Genomic DNA, 25,002 nt, shown 5'->3' on the forward strand with positions numbered 1-25,002 from the left:
CCTGGGCCCCGGGCAAATTGGGCTGTACAGGCTAGCGGCGAGTACGCCGTGAATCGTGGATCTTCTTCTTCTTCATTTTCACCCCTTCACCATCTTTAGGTTCAATTGGAATAGTCTCCGGTTCAGAAAATAATTCAACTTTTGAACTGTCGACACCGGGCTCTCAGGGTGGATCCACATCGAATTCATTGCCATTTCCGTTCTCCAAGCCACTAACATCTGCCATGTTGGAGGTCCCTTCACCAGTAGACATCATAAGGAGTACATTATCTCTTATCGTGTACGTTTCGGAACGTCCAAAATCACACGTCATAAATTTTACATCTTTTTAATTTAGTTCCTAAATCACAATTTCATGAAAATTTCCTTTACAAAAGTTGTTTATCTATCAACAACCTTTCATTTTCTACCATAAATTTCAAAATTTCAGCATACTCATCCATGGAAAAAATTTCATACTTTGATAACTTTGCAAATTGATCTCCAAAATAGATAGATTAAATATAAAAATTACTAAAAACGGGACAATAATTCATACCTAATTGAGCCAAAACAACTTGCTTGAACTCACTTTCTCTTAGCTAGGGTTTCCATGTATTCTAATTTAGGGAAGATGATGAAATAAAATGATATTAGCTTATTTCCATCTTTAATTAATTCAATTTCCAATTTAGTCCTTTTCTTTTCTAATTTCGCATGGATGAATCATCATAAATATCTACTAACTCTATTTAATGGTCTAATTTCCATATAAGGAACTCAAATTTTGAATTCCATAGCTATTTGATCCTTCTAGCTACTAGAATTCAACTTTTGCATTTCATGCAATTTGGTCCTTTCTATAATCAAACATGAAATCGATAAAATTTTCTTATCGAAATTTTCATACATCATTCCTATCATAATATAGACCATACAATAATATTAAAATAAATTTTTTTTCTAACTCGGATTTGTGGTCCCGAAACCACTATTCCGGTTTCACTGAAAACATGCTGGTACATGTAAGACATTTGCTAATAAATTGAAATAACATTGCATTCATAAGCATTAACATGACTATGAAAATTGAGATATTATGTTGATGAATTGATCTGATTTACCGATATTCGATATTACTATTCAATTTTGATTTATTCTAAGAGTTGATATTCTATATGATTTGTCTACTGGTTGCATTGGTTTTCTTGTGATTGAACTCATGTTGAGCTTCATAAGCTCACTCCCCTTTTTATTTCCATCTTTACAAATAACCCACCAAGTTAGGACACGAACTCGGCATACGGAGGGCTCGGCTCGAATCGTTTTTTTATAAAAATATTTTAGATTGATTATTTGATAATTTATTATTCAAAGACTGTATGGTTTTATTTTAAACTTTGGCATGGTACTTTAGGTTTCAGTCTTATGTAGTATACATGACGTAGCATGCATGACATTTAGGTTGCTTATTTTAAATTTAATTTTAAAATATTGAAATACAAATTTTAATTAATTATTCATGAAATATAGATTTTATTAAAACTAAGTAAATATCACATTTCCGTTGCTAGATTATAAAAATAAATTTTGAATAACAAGAAAATAGGAAATTAACTAAGTTTTCTCCTAGGATAATCAAATGTTTTAAATTGACTGTTTTATAAATCTCGATCGCTACTAGGCCATTTCGATGGCCGATGTAATCTCTCAAATTTGGGCCTAACGTCTAGGCTGAGTTTGGGGGTTTACATTTATTATATTGTCTTGAATCATATATTTACCACTGGGCTTACTCAGCGTACTATTTTTTTCTCTGTGCACAGGTAAAGTAGATTTCAGTAGTTTGAGCAGTTGTTCCAACATCCAGCAATCGATCCCCGACTTAGAAAAGTTCATACAAATTCTATTTTGTTCTAAGTTTGGCATGTACCTAGGTTGTGTCATTTTTGGCATAACTATGTTATGTGCATTTTGGTTTAAAAAGTTTATATATGGATTTGGTTAGTTGATTATGGCTTGTAAAAATATTTAAGTTTAGTTTGAAATGGTATGATATGATGAAATACTGATGGCCTTGGTGAAATAGGTTTGAATGTATTTCAATAGGTATTAAGCTTATTGGTGATATAGCATTTGCATTTTGTTGAGTAAGGCATTAAAGTACATAAGTTGAAGCTAAAGGGTTACATATGTTAGATAAATATGAATTGATTGTGTTTAGAGATTGATTGGAAGAAAATTGTAGGTTGATGTGTATTAAAACTACCAGAAGCAGTATGTGACATTGCGACGTCGTTCAAATGTCGTCGCGACGAGATCTGAATACCATGGCATAGTGTGACACCAAAATTTGGTCGTTGTGATGAGGCTAGACAGTATGTTGTGCCATGACGAGGAATCCTCTAATGTCACGACGCCATCTTAATGTTTTGAAATTGTTACAAATTGGTCCTTTTCAGTCTCGGGTTAACTTTAAAGCTTCCGTAAGCTTGTATAAGACCTGAAAGTTGTCGTGTATTGTATTATATGCTTAATTGAGTTGAAAATTGAACATTTGACAATATGAATTGGCTATGTTTGATCGTAGTTGCTCCGACAATGAATGTGACACCTTGTAACTCGGACCCGACGATCAGGTCGAGTAAAGGGGTGTTATAAGGAATCTTTGTTAAAGATGATAACAACACTAATAGTGATGAAAGCACAACCAAAATTGAGACTTTTACACTTTTGAAATTTCACAAAGAGAAAATTTATTGGATACTTTAAAGAGAAATCAAAATAACAAAAGAAAGTTTTATATCTAATTGAAAGAAAGTTAAAACTACAGTAAAAATGAAGAAATTACCAGCTACTAACTAACTAAGCTAAGAAAGGAAAAACGGAAAACCTAAAACTGGTGAAAGGAAAATACAAGAGAACTAAAAAGATGATAAATAATGCCTTTTTTATGTTTGACATCAAGTATGCCTTCAATACAACCAAAATTACAACCCTAACATTTGAAAAAAATGCCCTTAAAGTGCATGAGTTGACTTGAGTTGGTGTTGGGCACAAAATTGCCATTACAGTATTTTTTGCCCCTGTTAGACTTTAGTGTTGCAACACCTAAGCTTTTGTCACAACATCCCTGACAGTAGACACAATCTTGTCTTGGGGGTTCTTGATGTCGCGACATAGCCTAGCTAGTGTCGCGACATCCTCGACAGTGGCCTTGGGCTCTTTCTCTTCAACCATTAGCTTGGAGTCACGACATTGATGGCTTGGAGTCGAGACATTGGGGCTCAATGTCAGGACACAGCACATCTAGTGTCGCGACATCCTTGACAGACTGCTCCAAGTTGGTTTTTCGTTGAAGTTTTGCTCTCTTAAGGTGATGGGGGGTCAGTGTCACGACATACATGCATCAGTGTCGCGACACCCAAAACAATCGATGTTTTCCTCAAGGTTTGGCCATAGTCATTTTCCTACACACTCAAATAAACCATTAGATTCCCAATGACATAGTTTTGCCAATTTGAGTCTCAAAAGGATTAAATGTAAGAAAAAATATCATTAACACTAGAAAATAAAAATCAACAAAAAGCATTGAAAAGACTCATAAATTGCTTATAAACAAACTCATCAAGTGTTCGAGTGAACTTAATTTGACATATCAAATTATAGTAAATCACCTAACTATTGTTTTGTCCAACTGTTTGAATGTTATTACCAAGACTCTCTTTGGTTTATCTGTTAAATGAAATGGTTGACATTTTCTTTTTAAAAAATAGTATAAATATATTCTTAAATAATTTATTATATATTTTTATTCAATATTAATAATTATTTTAAATTTTAACGTTACAATACAATCTCACTATTATAATAGATAATCATATCACCACTAAGGGGAAGCAGTTTTAGGAGGGATCTAGGACAAAATAAATGGGAAAAAAGACAACTAGAAGGCCTTAAGGCTTAAACCCATATTAATCCTCTTATCAGCTAAAGTCCCTCTGGTGACCGGTGAATAACAAAAGCTGGAAAGCTTTACTCCACTTAAAAATGGTGGCAATGAAGCTTCTCCATCTCAAACCAAACTCGCTTCTTCCTTTCACTATCTTCTCTATCAAACGCTCCTCTTCCTTTCTTCTTAAACCCTCCATTCTTTCTCTCTTCTGTTGCACCCAAACTCAAACCAAAACCCAAACTTTCTCTTATGGCCCTTCACTTCACAAAGGCAAAATAGCACCCGAAACCCCTTTTCAAACCCAAAATCCGATAACCCATCAACCAGAAGTAGGCGAAGATAATAACCCCCTCTTCGATGAACAGAAATTCACTAGAGTTTTTCATCTTGCTGCTCTCCGTGTCCCTGCAAATGATTGTTTTGCCCTTGAGAACCGTCTCAGGGGTCACCTCTTGAATTGGCCGAGGGTTAAGAACATTGCCAGAGTTCCCGGGGATGAAATCGAAGAAGAAATGATGACCCTTTTTGATAAAAGGAAAGATGGTGAAGAGAACAATGAAGAGGAGAATGAGGAGTTTGAGTCACTGGTTTTATATAGGGAGAAATTGGCGAAGGAGTTCAATTATAGGGGGTTTGTAAAGTTTAAGAATTTGGCTAAGATTTCGAGGCCTGGGAAGAGGAAAAAGAAGAAAAAGAATGGAGATGGAGAAATGAAAGGAAATGAGAGGAAAGAGTGTTGTCTTGTGGAAGTTTTGGAGGAGGAAGAAGAAGATGAAATGAAAGGGTTGTTAGGAGAGGAGTTTAAAGGAGGGAGGAAATGGAAGGGTTCTACAAGATTATTGCTTTTGGATGAAAGGTATGGGGATAAAGGATTTGAAGAGTTGCCTCAAGCAATTAAGGTAGTACTTTGGATGTTCATTTTTGTTTTCTTCTCTTTTTTTGTTATGATGATTTGCATAAACTAGTGTTTTTTTCATGTGTTCTAAAAGATTAGAAGGATTTAGTTTTAGCTTCAGCATTAGTCCTAAAATGCTTTGATGCTCTAGTGATTTAAATTGGATAATTTTGAATTCATTGATGCGTATGTGGATGGTCAATACACTTTTTCCCCCTTAAGTTTTGTTGAAAGAGTTAGTGGCTTGGTGCTCTAGTTGTTTCCCTCTTTTCTAAGGTATATAATTTTGAAATTTTGATGCTGTATCTATGGTGGGATTTCTATTATGAATTTATGACAGATGTTCCTGTTTGTGCACATCTAAAATGCCATCTCTTTTTCAGGCTGTGTTTGTTGGAGAAACCATAGAGAATAGATCGTCGACTATAGAGCTTGTGAGATGTAAGCTGACTTTGTTCTATGATTATTGGCAGATGAATGAGGTATAAATTTTTATTCTATACTTAATAGTATTGTTTATGACAACAAAGATGCCTTTCAAGCTTCTATTCTCTTTAATAGAGATGTCCTAGGCGTCTAAGATTACTTTTAAGTGATTCTTGAAGTTTGGCTGTCTTGCATGGAAAATATGTTCCATTTTTCATCACTCCATCCTCTGATATTTTTTCGGTTGTATCTCCACATGCTTGAATTTATGAGAGACATAGTTTTCGACTAACCTCTCTGGCAGACCGGTCAACACAAATTTATAGGAATCTGGTTCACTTTGCGTCTAATGTCATTGTCTAGAAAAAGTTAGAAGCTGGGGTTGGCAGCACAATAGGCAATGATATGGAAGAACTTTTAATTTGCAAATGAATGAAAAAAAAACAAGATTTTGGAATCAATCACGAACGCAATATGTTTATACTCAGTTAGAAATTATGACATGAAAATTCTGTATATAGTATTCTATTAAACAAAGGCCTCAAAAGTGTAGCTTCCTTCACTTGCCAATGAGAACAAACTGGCTAAGAGGACAGAGAATTTAGGAGAACGTGGAGACTAAGTTGCGGTCTTTTCTTTTGATCCCGCCTCTAATTATAACAGCTAATCCAAGTAAGATATAACTGTCTGCAACATCAATGGGGACTCTAAATCTTATGCATTGGTTGCAGATCTTGGAGACCATGCTCCCAGAGGGCATGATTATCCCTTCAGCCTTTGAGACAGTTGGCCACATTGCACACTTAAACCTGAAAGATGAACATCTACCATACAAGAATGTTATAGCAAAGGTGCTTATTATAGAAAAATTAGTATATTTGACATATTGAAGATACAAATCTACAACTTTGAAAGTGAACTCTTTATTTGTCTTCTGACAGGATAAGGTTATTTTCCACTTTATCAGGTGGTTCTGGACAAAAACAAGCCAAAAATACAAACAGTTGTGAATAAGATTGACGTCATTCAAAATGACTACCGAACAATGCAACTTGAGGTTTTAGCTGGGAATCACTCCTTGGTGACTACAGTAGTTGAGAATGGACTGCGATTTCGTGTTGATTTAGCAAAAGTGTATGCTCCGCTGCTTTCATTCAAGCAATAATATATTTAACTTGGACTTTTTAATGTTTGTTCTCCAAACGAGGAGTAATATCAAATCATATGAAAGATGTAGGAGCCATATTGCAGAGCACACCTAAAAAGGGTATTCATGTTTCTCCTTTCCTCTTCTATGCAGGTATTGGAATTCAAGGCTTGCAACTGAGAGACTGAGGCTTCTGAGTGGCTTCAATCGCAATGATGTTATCTGTACGTTTCCATCTTACATTGTTTGGGATTATGTATTTACAAATAATTTTATTAATATTCATATCAAGATGCTTACAAGTCTGAACTCTTATTATAATTTACAGGTGATGTATTCTCTGGGGTTGGTCCGATTGCTGTATCTGCTGCTAAGATAGTAAAACGTGTTTATGCTAATGATTTGAACCCTTTTGCGGTTGAATATCTTGAAAGAAACAGTGTCCTCAACAAACTTGAAAAGAAAATTAAGGTAACATTACGCTAGTTGATTTAGTCAACTGAAGGAATATCAATGCCCTGCATGCAATTCTTTAAACTTTGCTTTGTTGCAGCCTTGATCTTGGTAATATATATACCATTTTGCGATTTAATGGAATTATATTCCTCACACTAAGGATATTTTATGTTGCTCTCTAGGTCTTTAACATGGATGGAAGAAGGTTCATCAATGCTATGTTTTCTAGCGAGAAAGCTCATTCCATCACACATGTAGTTATGAATTTGCCAAATGATGCAGCAGAATTTCTAGGTAAGTTATCACCTTCCAATGGCTGGAAGTTTTCTTTCACTTGCATCCACTTTCTCGAGTGATTAGACTGTCTTTAGCGTGCTTCATAGTCTTTGAACTGCTTACAATATTTAGTTATTTCTCATTGTTTGCCTTAAGCTGTTGTTAACATTCTTTGGGTTGCATGTTAAAGATCAACTAGTTGATGATCGTTGTTGTTCAAGGAATCACAGATAAGATTGCATCCGTTATGTGATAGAAATTACCATATACTTCAGAAATATCACGGACTTAACTTGGAGCCAAGTCTAGAATGGTATTTGATAAGAGTCTTCATGGTGGCTATTGGTTTCACAATCGTGCAAAAATTTAATCGCTTTCTATTTGTTTTGGCCTTTACAAACAGATGCATTCAGGGGAGTATACAGAAATCAACCTAGAGATAAAGAATTCAACTTCCCAATGATTCATGTTTATGGATTTTCTAAAGCTCGAGATCCTGAGTTTGACTTTCATGAGGTCTAGTGTCAAAATCTTATAATATTTCTCCATTTAGCCACTACTAGTTCAGTTGCCATTTTTTTCTGTTTCATTTCATTTTGATCTTCATGTTCCTTACTAATGCAGCGGATACGAATTGCCTTGCAAGAGGTTGCAGTTAATGTGGATATGCGTAGGGTACGCCTCGTTGCACCTGGAAAATATATGTTGTGTGCATCATTTATCCTTCCTAAGAGTGTAGCCTTTTCAGAATGTAGTTTAAATGTATAAATAGATCAATTTGTAAAACTGTGAATTTCAGATCAAGTTTTGTATTTATAAATGCCTTGTTCATTTGTGTGGTAATTATAGTTTTTTTTCACTTATAGGTAAATATTTAATGTTAAAGAGGCTAAAAAACCCCCAAAGGAAAACTGTGTGCAGTACTACAAACATCTTACAGACACATCTAATAACTTACTGTCCCCATGTCTATGCTTTAGTCCTGTTTATTTGTTTTTTTTTCATATATGCAGTACTATAAAAATACCAACAGCAGCTGAGACTGACCTTCTGTATGTAAATGGTAGGCACCCAAATGTTTCATCCCCAAGGTCTCTTTTTTCTTTTGGGAGGGGGGGGGGGGGGTTCCCTGTTTTGGACGGCTCAGATTAAACCAACCCAACCCTCTGAAACAACCCTGTTGAGAGATCCTGTCCCTCCATAAAATCTTAAAGAACCAAAGACAAAATGTTTTTTTCTTTAACTATGTTGGGCAAACTGGTAATAAAAACTTGGAAAGGAGTAATGTGGAGAGAAAGATAACAACAAAGAGCAACAAAATCTCAGTTCAGATTGATGGGATCCGAGTAATTATTATTGTTTCTTTTATATGTATATGTATATGTACATGTCTATATGACTGTGGTCCATAAATAATGTAGGAGGCATTTTTTGGTTTATGGACAGGGGATTGAAATGGGTGAGAAGGAGGGGATCTTTAGAGCTTTGGTAAGGGTTCCTTTTTTTACCTTAAAGAGTAAAGGCCTTTCACAAGTTGCATAAAGCTACAACTCACACTTACTCTAACCTTTGGTTCCTTATAGCAACCTTTAAGAAACCCTTTGGGGGTTGAAACCAAATGCTTCCCCCTACTCTTTCATAAGTAAATACATTCCATCATTTTAATTAAGACTTGTATTAATAGTGTTATCTATTAATTAAACAAAAATATATATTATATTTTAATTCCATTGATGGAATTACTTTTTGCATTATTATTTGATATACTAATAAGGGAGTCTTTTTTACTCCAGAAGTGAGCTTAAGAATCTATCACGTGTCTCGTTTATTTAGTTTTTATTTTCTTAAATACCCATTAAAGACACATTATGATTTTTTAACCCTATTTGTGGAGTTAAAAACTTCACCACCAATATATCAATTAGCACGATGAATTAAAATACTCGATCATAATTGGGTTTAATTATACTATCGGTCTCTATACTCTTAGCGTAGTTGAAATCTAATCTCTCTACTATTAATTCCAAGGATTTAATATATGTATTCTTTTAATTTAACAATTGAAGTCCAATTGATAAGATTATCAAAGCTTTCAATAAATTAGATTACATAACGTTTTTAAAATAAAGAATGTGTTAGTGTGACCAATTTAACATTACAAGGAAACCATGTAAGCCAGCTTTCACTCTATTTCATTTAAACAATGTCAAAAAATCTTATAACTCTATATTCAGAATAAAAACTTACAATCTTATGTTTAACATTTTATTTGTTTATGTGACCTTTACACAATATTGATCACTCGAGTAAAATTTTTTTATTTTAAAAACACCATATAATTCAATTTAACGGAATTCTATAATGGTTCTATTAAGGGTAAACTATAAAAATAATCATTCTTGTTTGTCTCAAATTATATTTTAGTCACTTATGTTTGAAATATTACGTTTTAGTTACTTACGTAATCTTTTTGTTACAAACTAGTCACTCTACTGTTAAACTCCGTTACCTCCCTAACGAAAGTCCTATGTGGCAGTCAAATGAGTTTTAAACGCCAACTTGAATGTCCAGTTGCTGGGATGAAAATAGGTTTTTAATTAAATAAACTTAATTTGGACAGCCACATAGGACATCCAAGTTGGTATTTAAAACCCATTTGGATTGCCACGTAAGACCGCCATTAGGGAGGTAACGGAGCTTAATGGTAGAGTGATCACTTCGTAACAAAACGATGATGTAAGTGACTAAAATGTAACATTTCAAACATAAATGACTAAAATGTAGTCTGAGGCAAACAAATGTGACTGTTTTTGTAGTTTACCTTTCTATTCATTGAACTTCAAGTAAATAAGCTATATTCTAGAGATTAAAATAGAAAGATTAAATTTTAAATGTGTAAAGAATAGAGGGACTGAGAGGAGAATTTACCCTCGTGCGTGATTGGTGATGGAAACCTTTGAACGCTGTATATCTGGGATCAAGAATCAAAATCATATTTTGTCAAAGTGTTTTGGCAATGGGATCATGTAGATGTGATGTTGAAAAGAAGGTGCCAAGAAATTAAGGCAGGCAAAAGATAGAAAAGAACCCAAAGATGAGTTTTTTTTACCAAACACCATCATTATAAATGGATGAGAAATGATATTTGTGATATTCAAACAACTTGTTTGACCCTTCTTCTTCACAATCCCAACCTTTTTAATGAATGTTTTTAGATAAGGTGTCGAAATTGAATGATTTAAATATTGATTTTTCGGTAATTTATTTTAAAATTAATCTTTCAACATCTCTTACTCTAAACTTTATTATAAGGCTAATTAGTTGATGGAAAAATGGGGTTAGTTTGATGTCGTTTTCTAAGTTTTTTCAATTGTTATTTATGGTAGAAATTTAAGTATGGGGGTATATACGAATATGGTCCCCCATAGTCATGCAAAAGAGGGGGTTACATGGTTAGGGTCATACCCTTGTATATGTAAATCTGTAAGTAAAGCTGCCAATTAGTAGGACACCTCTGCATATAAATGCCTAAAATCCCCCAAATATAGAGTCCAAGCAGGGCACAATCTGCTTCCCAAACCCCAAGAATCCTTCCATGTCTGCCCAAACCCAGCAATCCATTTCCTCTATGTCTAAACCTCAAAAACTTATCCATAATTTTTAAAGAAAAAAATAACAGTCAATACCACACCAGCGAACGTTGTGTTTTTTTTATCGCAATCGGTGTATATTCATATCGATTTGTTTTTATCAATGCTTTTAAAAAATATGTATTAAATATATACATATAAAAATATTTATAATTAAATAAATGAGATTTAATAAATTTTAAATATAAAATATTGACAAATAAAAATCTATCATTCAACAAATCCAAGCTAAACAAGGAGATTCTCCTATTTATGTAACTTTACAAATGTTTTTGACTTTATCCATGCATCGGTTGATAGATATGGTTCCTGTTAATACAATCAAAATTGGAGAAAACAAGCTAACAATGTTGTTAGAACCAAAACTATTGGTTGAATAAAAGATTAATTGATATGTGAATTCAAATAAATCCAACTTTTAAAAAATCACTCGAAAAATAGGAAAAAACTAGAACATTTTGCACCAATAGAATTTACACATGCAAGTTGTAACCCACCTGGTTTGATACGTGCCAAATCTCACCATTGCAGCCGCCTATATCCCATCACCCAAGGTGGCCGTTGATGGGACCACCCACCAATGTCCCTTTTAGAAGATTCTTCTTTACTTACCTATATATTTATAAATAATATAAACTTCATCACACCATACATATGCATGCCTAAGATCTAGAGTACTAGATCAAGGCTTACAAAAAAGACACTCTAGATTAAGACCATTTTTACTTACATGGCAGCTCCTTATTGGTCAATTCCCTTGAGGACCGTCCTTACAAAATGTTCAGCTTTTGTGTTTTCTTGGGTTGCATTGAATCGCATTGCATTGCATGCAATTTGTGAAAGGGATGGGATGATAATTATCAAAGATCTTCAACCAGAATCATATCTGAAAATTACATCTTTGGTTAGTCACGCGGTTTTCATTGCTTTTTTCTTTTTTATTCCTTCTCTTCACTCGTTTTAAGAGCTCTAACACAATATTTTGGTGCACATGAAAAAAAATTATTATAAAAGGGTTTAGGGATTTTATCAAAAGAAATTTTTAAAAATTGGTTCATGCATCGATAGAGTTTTTACGATAATAAACCACAAGTGTCGCATGGTGACTGTTTACCTTGTTTTCTAATTATGTGATCAGGGATTTAATTTTCACTCATGGGAATGAATCACATCTATTGATCAATTGCTTACCTCTTCATATAGACCTATGGTGAAGGGGTTAATCACTACTACTAGCAGTGGTTGCCCTAATAGAAACATTCTAGTATCAACTTAGTTATGGTATGAAGATGTCTCATTAGTTTTGATTATTATTGGTTTGTAACAACTCAATGGATAAATTTGTTGACACAATTTGAAGTGTGGGTGAAAGAGAGAGTCTAACACATACAATGGAATAATATATATGATTGGATTATGTTGGAGCTTTTGGGTAGAGTAGTTTTGAAGAGATGAATGCGACACATGGGAAATCAAAGAGAATACTTGAAATGTTAGGTGGAAGTTAGTTATTTTTGCAAGGAAAAAGAAGGAAATGCTTTGGGGATAAGAAAGGGGGTTCATCCTTTAGGACATCACTAAATATAGAATTTATGGGTCTAATACAAATACATATACAGATATCATGTATTTGTAGTTAGTATTTATCCATGGGATCTTATTCTTCACAAGTTTCTTTATGATCCAAGAATTGAATGAAACTCCCTTTCTTTTATGAAAATTAATAAGTTAGTTCATTAACAAACATGTGAACTTGAACTACTAGTTTTTGCTAATTACTAGTTGCATACAAATTGTTGAATTGCTTGTTTTGTTAGTTCATTGCATATAAAATTGTTGAACTACTGGTTTTCGTGTCAAATATGTAATGGTAAGGTTTAACAATGTTATCCAATTAGATCAATTTTTCAATCTTCATAAAATACGAGAATCAAATTCGATAAACTAAAGTAAAGGGTTTAATTTTTGTAAAGTAAAAGAAACATCTAATTGAAATCCATCAAACTACTAACAAATTGTTGATATTTACATTATTATTATTATTTTATTGTGATGGGATAACTAAAATTGTAATAAAAATTAATTATAGGTGGACTGTTTATTTTAATTGAATCTATGAAATGAACACATAGAATAAAGATATTTTTAGTATCCAACAAGAAAAGGATTCTCAATTGAATTAGATATTTGGAAATTGGATCCAATTAAATGAAGACAACATAATTTAATAATTAATAAAAACTAAGGAGAGAAATAATTGAAACATTAATGGCATATCCTAGTACAAATATTTTTATTATTGTGTTCAAACAACAAATTGGGCAACTATAAACTACCACATGGAATAAGCTTTCCAAATATGATAGAATTAGGCCATCATTGCAACCCTACAACATAGCTAGGCAGATTCACATTGTCATGACCAAATCTTACTCTATGATTGCCCTTACACCTTTTACTTACCATCCTTGATTAATATTACATGTATCACATATGCTTTTTTCCGTATTTGAATCAAGAAAATAATATACAAAAATGTCAATTGAATCTTAACTCGATTGGTATGATTATTTTTGTCAATGCAAGATGACGTAGGTTCGAGTGTGCTGAAACGCATTACCCTTCTATTTATGGATTAGAGAGGGACTATGGATAATTTTAAACCAGATCGGAACACATACTGAGATTTGAACACAAAACACTTAAATTTACCATTTTAACTAATATTTCATTTAAATTTTACATAATTTTTTTATAAGTATATTTTTATATAATTTTTTAACCTATATCATGAATATGTCATAGTCTAATAAATATTAAATATGACTTAAAAAATACATAAATACAAAATAATTTCACAAATACCCAAATCTTTCCCTACTATCACAATATCATGCCCATTACATAAATCAATTTGTAATGTAAAACCATTGTACCCCCACAATGTTGTTTGAGAACCCTAATGGCTTTTGACACTTCAAAATTTTCCCTTTTTTTTTCCCAATATCCTGACCATTAAATCATTGTCATATCATTTTAGATCAAGAAAATTTTTAAATGATTTTGTTTTTATAGCATTTAAATTTCAGGTTATATTATATTGTAAAGAATCATAAATTATTTAGAAGAAAATTGGGCGGGGGAGGGAAAGAAATTAAATATATTTTTTGCATGAAAATGAAAAGCCCTAATGTTTGTTTGCTACTTTTGTCTAAACTGACACTCCCCAACTACTTAAACGGAGTTGTAATGTCCTTTGTGTTTCAGATCATGTCCCCGGTATAATCAGTTGCCCTCAGTGCATGACACGTGTCTCTAGGTACTATATTATTGAACTCCATGCTCACTCTCTCTTATGCGCGTGTTGCAATACTCCATTACAGGACACGCTTTTGTACTACACGCGCGTTTAGATGGATTTGCTTTTGGATTTTGGTTTTGCATAGGGATTGGTGTTCTTTGGCTGGAATTTGCTATTCCTCGGGCTGGTTTTACTGATTCCAGGGATGAATTCTTTTTGTCCTTTTTTTAATAAAAAAAGTTATTGGATCAACAAAGAAATTTATGAAAAATCAATGATTTTTTTTTCAAATTTTATGTATTTATCATTTTCTAAATTATTTTTTAATATATTATGTGGTGAAGATTTTAGAATTGATAAAAACAAAATAAAAACCTGGGGAAAAAAATACAAGAACATGTACCTTGTTATCTGTTTTTTTAATGAAAACTTTATTTTTAATTGCAATAAATTGATGTCTAAGGAAAATCCAAATCTTTCAGAACCCTCTGTCTATAAAATCCCCGTTCTTTTGATCATCAAGCAAAAGCCAAAGACAGGGAAAGAAAAGAAAAAAAAAAAAACTCTCTTGTCTCTCTTTCTCTCTCTTTTTGATTTAAGCTAAAAACATATCAAAACCCTTCTTTTTTAATGGCTACTTCACTTACACTCTTGACTCCAAACACTGATAACCCAACAACAAAACCCATGGAAGATGAAGCTAAACCTGCCATGGAGTTTGTGAAGAGCAACAAAGGAAGGAAATCAAGTGGGAAAGGTCCATACCAAAAGAAACAGCCTCAAAGAGGTATGGGAGTGGCCCAACTTGAACGTTTGAGGAAAATGAGTGAAACAAGGACCACAACGACAATAAACCAGTTCGGTTGTGAAGCTATGGGAGCTAGTAATGTGCCTGTCCTGCATGGTGTAGCAAACTATGGTGTTCCCCCCATGATGATCAATGGTGGAAGTGGGGGGTTATGGGGTTGGGGGGCTGACACAGATGGTTTGATGATGCAAAGAGTTGTTGGTAATGGAGGGTTTGGTGGGTTTAATAGTCAGGTTTTGGTTGGAAATCCTGGTAATGTTCAGGTTGGTTGTGCTGCTGCTAGTGTTGTGGAGGCTTCTAAAGAGCTCTCTTCAATGCCAAAGTTCCAGCATTGCAAGCCTGAGCATTGTGATCTTTGCTTTAAGGTCTAGCTTTTACCCCTTTTTTTTTCAAAGCTTCTTAATTTGCAAGTTTTGTGCTTTGGGTTTTGTTTGCTTGTTTTAAGTATTGTGCTTTTGGTTTTTGGTGATGTTTTGTTTTTGTTTCTAATAAAATGTAGGAAATGTGAAGTAAAAAGATGATATAGTTGAACAGGTCGTAATATTGTTGATTCTGATATTTATTTCTAAATGTTTATGTTTGATTCCTGAGAAAAAAATGGGGGAAAAAGGAGTTATAAGTTGGAAAGGATTTCTTGATTCCTCCTGTTGGCTTGCTAGAAAAATATAGCAACGCAGAAAAAAAGAGAGAACTACAATTAGGAGATCATTAGTCTTATGTTTCTTGGGGTTGTATCTAAAAATCACTCAAAATGAACCCAAAAGCTAGTCAGTATCTGTCTCAGGTTCTTTCTTTTATATATGACTTCTTTGCCATCTTATTGATCACTTGAATACATGTTGCAGAAGAAGCGTTGCAATATGGAGAATGGGAAGTTTAATGGAGGTTTATTCAACCAATTTGGACAAGCTTTGCCAAACAAAGGAACTGACTTTCATGGATGGAACCTGGAAAACAATCAAAACACAAATGAAGAGATGATGAAGGGATTCAGTGCTAGAGCTGCAAGGAGTGCTTATGCATATGCAGCAGCAGGCCAAATGAACATCAATGAGGTGATGATGATGACCAATCAAATTGGGTTTTTTTTAATAAAATACCGTTCTTCTTATGGGGTTCTTTGTGTTGTTGTAGACAGTGGATGTTGTGGCGATTCACAGGAAAGGAAATTCATTTGGCACTGGAAGTTATGTGATGGAGTATGAATTTTTCCCAGGGAAAAATGGCAGAAACACAGCTTCCAAGGAATGGGAATTTCCTGAAGAAGCTTCTTCATCAGCAATTACAGTAGGTGGTGAAGCTTCTTATGCTAATAACGCTCCTAATTGTGTTGATCTGTCACTCAAGCTTTCATATTAGAAGCATACAGGAAAATCTTGGTTTTACTGTTACATTGATTTTGGAGGTGTAATTAATGCTTTTTAAAAAAAAACCAAATTCCAAAATACAGCTTTTAAAGTTCCTCTTTTGTTGTTACACTTAATTAAAAATATATATGGTCACCACTTTTTATTTGAAATGTTGTAGATATCCCACATATTTCTTATGATTAAAAAAAGTGTACAATCTTGACAGATACAGCAAAATAGTGAAGAAATTAACCAAGTTCAAAGTTTCTGTCTATTCTAAATTCACATTGCCATTGCCATTGCCATTGCCAAATACATATAGAAGAAGATGTGTAGATTGTAGAGACTGGTATTGTGTATTGCATATGGAAGCACCCAAATATGGTTCATCAGTGATAAAAACCATTAACCCTGGCTGTCATTTCACAATCCTAGATATATTGTACTTTTAACTTGGAAAAAAAAAAAACTGAGTTTTACTTGTCTTCAGATTATATATATATATACACTAAGGTCTGGGATATATAAATATAGGGTGGAAAGAATTGGCTCAAAACCCTAGCAACTGTCTCTGTCTCTCTTTTAGAATTTTACTTCATTTTTTTTTTAAATTTAATGTGGTGAAACACAAGGAGGGCATCTCTAGCTTTCTGTTTATGGGAGTGAGCTAATTAAGTACACCTTTTTTAGGGGTTGCTTTGAAAAAGGTGTAAGCAAAGAGTATAATATATATATATATATAAAAACTGTCACTGTTTCCAGCAAAATTAAAGCAAAAACATTAACTGGAGGATCATCAGAAACTGGCTGCTACCTACTGCTGTAAGCCTGTAACTGATTAGTGCAGGTATAAAAGTTACAATATGAACTTGAACACAAATAATGTTTTTTTAAGTTAAAAAAGGAAGATGGTAAATTATATTTTTTAATATGAAGATGCGGGACGTGGGACTGGTAGTCTCTGATAGTAGCAAAGCTGAGTATTGGAAGCTTTTTTTTTTGGTGTTGGGGGGGCTAATAATAACTTACTTTTTGATGGGTTTTCTCAATTGTTTTGGTTTAAGAAAACAACAATATCATTAATTCTTCATGGTTGAGAAAATTTGTGTTTATTTTCTAGGAAAATTTTGAAGGAAAAGAAAATTGAAGGAAATTGCCACCAAAAAGTAAGAAAGTTAAAACGTGGACGGCAGGATTCGAACCTGCGCGGGCAGAGCCCACATGATTTCTAGTCATGCCCGATAACCACTCCGGCACGTCCACGAGTTTGATGTGCTTGGAGTAGAATGTTTCTCTTAATCATTTTTACAGTGTTATATTTTGGTTAAATTCTGCTATTAGTCCTTGTACTTTAATTAGATCAATTTTAGTCCTCTACTTTTCAAATTGGTCAAATTTACTCATTGTACTTTTCAAATTATGAAATTTCAATCATGACCCAAGTAGTAGCAATTAAATCCGTTTGGTTAAATTCAATTGTTAACCATGTACCATGCATACATTTGTAGATTTAACCCATAGTCTCCGACTAGATCATTTTAAGTCCATATACTTTTCAAATTTTAAAATTTTAATATTGACACAAATGATAGTCGTCAATCCATTAATTAAAATGTTAGTGAGTAATATGTGGAAAGAACAAGCTAATATGGCCTTACACATATGATATGTTTTGTTGCATCAAATTTTGGAAACATCATAATTTAATTGAACGAATTTAACAGTTATCGTTTGGTGAGAACTGAAATTTTAAAATTAAAAAAGTACAGGGACTAAAAATGACCAAATTAAAGTACATGGACTAAATCCACAACTTTCACAAAATAAAAGGACTAATAGCATAATTCAACCTATGTTTTCCTTGGGAAACGAAGGTCACTTTTTTTAAGGGATAAATATCAAAATTATACATGAATTTTGACCCAATGTGTAATTTGATATACAAGAATTGATTTTGTGTAGTTATACACATTAAACTTTGATTTTAGTTCAATTGTACATATAAAACTTAGATTTTGATTCAATTGTACACATTTACGAAACGAGCACATCAATTTATTTTCATTTTATATTAGTATAAATTTGTGTATGTAACATGTAAACACAAAATGATATTGTATCAATGATGATGCTAGTAGTTTATGAAAATTGAATCAAACCAAAATGTCATTGTATAAAATTATACAAAATCAAAATCCATGTATAACATTACATATTGAACCAAAAATCATATGTAATTTTGAGATATATCCAATTTTTTAATGAATGATATTTCATATGATAACTAAGAAATCTCTTTGATTCCCAAAATTTAGATATTACTTTTTAATGTAAATTTAGGGTAAACTATCAAAATAGTCTATTTTGTTCACCTCATATTATATTTTAGTCATTTATGTTTGAAATGTTACATTTTAGTCATTTACGTTAACGTGTTATAACATTTTAGTCACTGAGCCATTAATTGTCGTTAACGGTGTAACGGTAAGCTGACATGGCACGTTAAATCATCATTTCAAATAAAAATTTTAGGTTAAATTATACAATTGGTCCCCATATTTTTTTTCGTTTTGGGCAATTTAATTTTTTTCTTTTATGTTCTTTTAACTTTCTTTCTTTCTTTTTTCCATTATCTTCTGTTTCTCCCTTTGTTTGCCTCCCTTTTCCTTCTCTTTTAAATTAAATTTTCTATGTTTTCCATTTGTTAAAACTAGTCTCTATACTTTTATTTTTTTGAACAATTTTTTTCTTTATTTTCCTTTTATTCTTCCCCTTTAGTTTTAACAAATGGAAAACATAGAAAAACTTGTAACACCCCTAACCTGTATCTATTGCCAGAATAGGATTATAGAGTATTACCGGAGTTTACAAATTAATTTACAGACATTTCATTTCATCAAGCATTCATATTTAAAATCAATCAAAATCAAAACATTAATGAGCTAACGTTGGCCAATTTAACTTATACATGCCATTCAATGCATTATTCCCCTAACATGCATAAACTCAACATTCAAGTTAGTTCAATAATTTCCATGTATCAATAATATATATACCAAGATTGATGAGCTCAGCAATACCATGATTTCCATTTCCTTGTTATTTTTCCATATTTATCCCATTGAATTTCTCGGAATTTCGATGGATTTTCAGGGGTGTACAAATCCGGGTCCGTCAATCCATATTCATGTGCGCACATTTCCATTTCAGAGAGTACACTCCAACGAACCTCATCCTTACAACGGAATTACCAGTCCAGGCTAAATCCCCTATAATATAAACTCATAGAGTATTGTCGAGATTACCAGTCCAGGCTAAATTCAGATCCTAATTCGGATTACCCGTTAGGGCTAAATCCATTTTCCACATATTCTTCGAGAGGGCTATATCAGAATAGGATCACCTGTCCGGGCTAGAGCCTTTTTACCGTCAATTCCTTTTCAAAGATCCATCGAATTTTACTTCCATTCAACCGGGATTTCTTCCCCTTTTTATCAAATATATCAATGTTTCATCAATTTTCATACAATTAACATTCAAATCATATTCATATCAATAACAAACATTTCAAGCATTTAAGAATATAATTCAAGTTATACGAACTTACCAGGCTAAATTGCAAAAATACCAGAATTCAGGGACATTTTGATAATTTTCTATTTTCCTCGAATTTCCACTCAATCTTGATCTAAATTAATATTTCATTCAATTTATTAATTTAAATAATAAAACAATTCATTTCATGCAATTTGGTCACTTTTTGACATTTTTACAAATTTACCCATAAAATATTGCTTTCATTAAATTTAGTCCCTGAACCTAAAACATGCAAATTAGCCATTTTTAATGAAAACTCATGCTAGTTGAATAATCATATATTTTCCTCCTCCTCCTCTGCATTCCACATCCTTAATGTATATAACATGCTTATATGTAACATTATCTATAATTTCACTATTTATTTATTTGTTCATTCAAAGCTGTCCACTTGAGTCATAGTCACAAAATTATTTATATCTTGAGCTATGTAACTCCGAATTGAGATCCGTTCATTTTCTCTGAAACTAGACTCACATTTCTTCTTACTATAAAATTTTCAGAATTTTTTGTTTAACCAATAAGTACAGTTTATTCTTTAAAGTTTCCCCTATTTCACTGTTTGACAGTTCCAATCCCTCTTCACTAAAAATTAATTATCTCTTTGTACAGAATTCGGATGATGTCCCCGTTTGTTTCTCTTGAAAATATACTCATTAATTATTTTAAAAATATAAATTATAAGCCATAATTATTTTTGTACAATTTTTAATGATTTTTCCAATTCAGAACAGGGGAACCCGAATTCATTCTAACCTTGTCTCACAAAATTTATAATATCTCATGATTTACAATTCCATTACTTACACTGTTTCTTCTATGAGAAACTAGACTCAATAAGATTTAATTCCATATTTTATTTATACTCTAATTCGATTTCCATAATTTATGGTGATTTTTCAAATTTAACCTACTGCTGCTATCCAAAACTGTTTTAGTGCAAAATGTTGATTACTAAATTTATAACACCCTTATTCCCTTTCTCTATAATATTTCCCATCATTTTCTCTTATTTTCATTCACTAATATATAAAAACATAAGAATTTATATAAGAAAACTCTACTATAACATCATTTCCATACTTTTTCAATAATATCACACTTAAAAATATGTTGAAATCTTGATGTTCTTACCTTGTCCTATTGGTTTCAACCTTTAACTTGATTTTCTCTCTCCTCCAGCTTCTATTACTTGAATCTAACTTGATATTCTAGCTCCCCATAGTCTTCTTGTTATCTTTCTCTCTTGATGGCTATGAAAATTCTTTTGATTTCTAGGTGAAAATGGTAAATTTTTGGTGCAAGGACCAAATTGTAAAGAAAGCAAAACTTTCTTTCTTCTCTTCCCTTCTAACGTGACATGCATGGGAAAGATGATGATTTCTCTTCATCTTTCCTCCCTTTTATATTAATCATTTAATAATAAAATAATACCAAAAATCTTAATAAAATATTAACTAAATAACATTTATCTAATTAATTAATTAAAAATATCACCAACATCATCATTACCTTCTAGAATTCTCTCTCTCTAATTGACCATTTTTCCCTTTATAATCTTTTAAAATTTCATCATTGAGTCATCACTTAATTTGGTAAAATTGCAATTTAGTCTCTCAAAATTCTTCACATTTTCAATTTGGTCCTAATCCATCCATTTTCCTTAGTTTCTAAATTATTCCACCATTAAAATATTTACACTATTGGTCCTTCAACTTTTGCATTTACACTTTAACCCTCAAATTTTGAGAACAAAACTTTTCTCACTTTTGTAATTTAATCTTTTCTTGAATTAATATGTCATAATATACTTCCCAATGTTGACTTAACTCAAAATTACCATTTTATCACTTTATATCCTTATTTTACTATATCAGAATATTATCTTACTTTCTTATTGTAGTAATTTTGAGTATTACAAAACTACATTAAAAAGATGGAGAATGGAGGAAAAGCAGAGGAAGAAGCGAAAAGAATGAAAAATAAAGAAAGAAAAGTAAAGTTAAAAGAACATAAAAGAAAAAAAATTAAATGACTTAAAACGAAAAAATATGGTACAAATTGTATAATTTAACCTAAAATTTTGGTTTGAAATGATGATTTAACGTACCATGTTAGTTTATCGTTACACTGTTAACAATAATTAACGACTCGGTGACTAAAATGTTACAACATGTTAACGTAAATGACTAAGACGTAACATTTTAAATATAAATAACTAAAATGTAACCTTAAAAAAAACAAAATTAAACTTTGATAGTTTACTTTTAAATTTAATAAAATCAACGTGCATCAGATTGATGTTGGTTTGAACTCCCAGGGTAGGGCGTTGCACTCACATTATTTATTTCCTTCTACTTTTTCATTTTAAGGCGGGAAGGATTATATGAATAATTATTAGTTGAAGACTCTTTTAACTAAAATCAAGTCCACTCAATCCCATCATCCTAATACCTACTTCTTTTCTTTTCTTTTCTTTTATCACTTTTCAATAAATTAATAGAATTTTATTATTATTAAAATATAATATAATATAATATTCAAATTATAAAATGGGTTAATTTTTATTTTGTTGGTATTTTTTACTTAATTGATATTTAAATTTATATTCCGTCAAATTATTATGACATGAAGGATATTGTATATGTGTTGAAATTCTATTGGATCTCAATTCTTTTATTTAATATCATTCGAGTTTAGATAAAAATGCATAACGAAAATAATCTTTAGATATGAATATGAGATAAAAAGAAATTAAATAGCAATGTAAAAAATAAATATAATTTGAAAGTTAAATGGTGAATAAAATCAAAAGTTTATGAAAATTTTAGGACCCAAAGAGAATCCCATAGCTTGTGATATAATTTAGTGTCACAGGACTAGATCTTTAGTCTCGTAATCCATACGATTTGAAATGATTTTTTCGCTTCAAATATGTCTAAGTCAGCTTAACTCCCACAAAGTGATTATTCTCTCAGAATTACTCCAAGACACCAATTTATTTAGTGGAAACAACTCAAGCCAAGAGAATGCTCAAAAGAACAAAATAGCTTAAAAAAACAATGTGTGATAAGTGTAGCCTAATTTCACATAATTGTCTCACTGGACCACCAAAACTTCAAGTAGACAAACTTCATCACTTATTCTTCGAATCGGACTAGCTTTTATGGAACAAATGATCCCATCTAATCAATAAATCTCCATGAAATGCATTTTGTGCAATAGTCATGAAATTTACAACTTAGCCCGTGATACTAGCATAGTGATAAGTAGGAAAGAATATAATTTAGCTTTATAAAAGCATTTATATTTCCAACTAATTAATTCTATTTAGACCTATTCATGGGTCAGGCCACCCGGTCCGGCCCAAAGGCCGCCCAAAATGTGGGAAGGTTTGGGCAAAAATATAGGCCCGAAAAATAGGCCTGGACAAAAAAATAAGGCTTGTTTAAAAAACGAGCTGTGTGATAGCCCGAAATAGGGCCTAATCAGAATAGTGGTTTCGTAACCACAAATCCGAAGTAAAATAGTTTTATTTTATAAATTTTTATTAGTTACTGATTGATTGAAATATTGTGTGAAAATATGGATAGAAAATTTTAATGATTTAGTGCCTAATTGAATTTTTAGGACTAAATCGAGAAAAATGCAAAGTGTGTCTAATTAGTGATTAAATGAGTTAATTGAATTATTGCATGAAATTGGAAGTGTTTATGTGGCAATTAGACCATAAATTAGTGTTATGGACACAAAAGGGTAATTCTAGAAAAATATCTAAGTAAGGGGTCAAGGGCATTATTGTCAAAAGTGAATAAAAGACAAAATAAAGTGAAAATAAGTGTCCATCTTCTTCAAAATCAGACGTTTGCTGCCAAAAAAAATTCATGTCACCATAGCTAGGGTTCTTGATCTTCCTAAGCTCAATTGTAAGTGATTTCTTGCCCCGTTTTTAATTATTTTCGTATTTTTATGCTTATTGAAGCTTGAATTTCATGTTTCTACCATTTAATTTAAATGAAATTAAAGTTTAAAAATTGACTCATTCATGATATAATTGTAAATTGATTAGTGATGTTAGATAATGAATGTTTGAAGTGTTAATTACAAGTTTTACTAGATGAATTTTCATGAAAATGTTGAAAAAGGGCTAAATTGTGAAAGATGGTAAAGTGTGCATAAAGTTGTGATTTTGTGAAATTGAGGGCTGTTATGAGCATGAAATATGATTTAGTGAAGTTTGAAATTTAAAAATTTAGTGAATTTTATTTTTACGAGCTTTGGGACAAAAGTGGAATTTTTGAAAAGTTATGGGGAAAAATGTAAATTTGCCAAAATGTTGTGTATGAATTGTATTTGAATGAAATGTTGATAAAATGTATTAAATTGTGTTAATATAGATCAAGAAAGAAGAAATAGTGGAAGTGATCGGGGAAAAGAGAAAGTTATCGACTAAATTACAAAAATAGTCGTTTTGCATCCGAGGTAAGTTACGTGTAAATAATAGTTATATTTTTATAAATTGTGAATTATATTTGATATGTGAATTAATATTGAATGTGGAAGGAAAATTGTTCATGAATTATTCAAGTGATAAAGTGTTGAAAATAAAGTATTAAGTGTAAATTCCCGGTTGAACTTAGGAATAGAAATGGATACAAGTGACATGTCACTAGAGATCGATGTTACAGATGTTACAGTGAGTCCCGGTGCTGGGTGATCTAGCATGTGTTGCGGACACTGACGGCTTGTGTGAGCAGGCCGTGGACATTTCAGTGTTATTGATCGGTGGTAGCTTGCTACGTTTGATGGTAACCGGCTACATTTCGGTGGTAACCGGCTACATTTCGGTGGTAACCGGCTACATATCAGTGTTGCACTTATGTGCTAAATCTCTACGTATCTGTGTATATTCCGAGTGTTCAACGGGATTAATAATGAGTTAAAGTGAGTATGAAATGAAGTGTGTATGTAGGTACATTTGAAAAGAATGAGCATAAGTGATAAAGGTTAAGTGTGAAAATGTATATGCAAGTGAATTGGTAAGATTGTGCATGTGTAAGTGATTGAAATTTGCTAGGAAATGTTTTGATTAGTTATATGTTAAAAGTGTTAATTATTAAATGAGTAATTATTGTTTACATGTAACTTACTAAGCTATTAGTA

General features: G+C 32.0%; 2 protein-coding genes and 1 non-coding gene across 5 annotated transcripts; 2 read left to right on the forward strand and 1 right to left on the reverse strand.

Annotated features, from left to right (window-relative positions):
- Positions 1-3,928: 3,928 nt before the first annotated feature.
- On the forward strand, positions 3,929-7,977 carry LOC105779745 (tRNA (guanine(37)-N1)-methyltransferase 1). 3 transcript variants are annotated; one of them, XR_008196047.1, is made up of 10 exons: positions 3,929-4,833; positions 5,213-5,311; positions 5,987-6,106; positions 6,223-6,389; positions 6,556-6,626; positions 6,731-6,873; positions 7,041-7,152; positions 7,365-7,447; positions 7,538-7,650; positions 7,759-7,777. XR_008196047.1 is itself a non-coding variant. In XM_012603654.2 (9 exons), the coding sequence occupies exons 1-9, from the start codon at positions 4,030-4,032 to the stop codon at positions 7,900-7,902; spliced, it is 1,773 nt and encodes a 590-aa protein (XP_012459108.1). In that variant the 5' UTR covers positions 3,931-4,029; the 3' UTR covers positions 7,903-7,977. The 3 variants fall into 3 exon arrangements, 1 of the variants encoding a protein (XP_012459108.1); XR_001129119.2 differs by having other exon boundaries at positions 7,325-7,447; positions 7,759-7,776; XM_012603654.2 differs by lacking the exon at positions 7,365-7,447 and having other exon boundaries at positions 3,931-4,833; positions 7,759-7,977.
- Positions 7,978-14,627: 6,650 nt separating this feature from the next.
- Positions 14,628-16,252, forward strand: LOC105787188 (uncharacterized). The gene is made up of 3 exons (XM_012613624.2): positions 14,628-15,258; positions 15,739-15,948; positions 16,028-16,252. Exons 1-3 carry the CDS (start codon positions 14,716-14,718, stop codon positions 16,250-16,252), a joined length of 978 nt encoding a protein of 325 aa, XP_012469078.1. The 5' UTR covers positions 14,628-14,715.
- A 1,171-nt stretch (positions 16,253-17,423) lies between these two features.
- Positions 17,424-17,505, reverse strand: TRNAS-AGA (transfer RNA serine (anticodon AGA)). The gene has a single exon. It is a non-coding gene; the product is annotated as a tRNA-Ser (tRNA).
- Between the last annotated feature and the right edge of the window lie 7,497 nt (positions 17,506-25,002).

The sequence above is a fragment of the Gossypium raimondii genome, chromosome 1, assembly GCF_025698545.1.
Source record: "Gossypium raimondii isolate GPD5lz chromosome 1, ASM2569854v1, whole genome shotgun sequence".
NCBI classification, from domain to species: Eukaryota; Viridiplantae; Streptophyta; class Magnoliopsida; order Malvales; family Malvaceae; genus Gossypium; species Gossypium raimondii.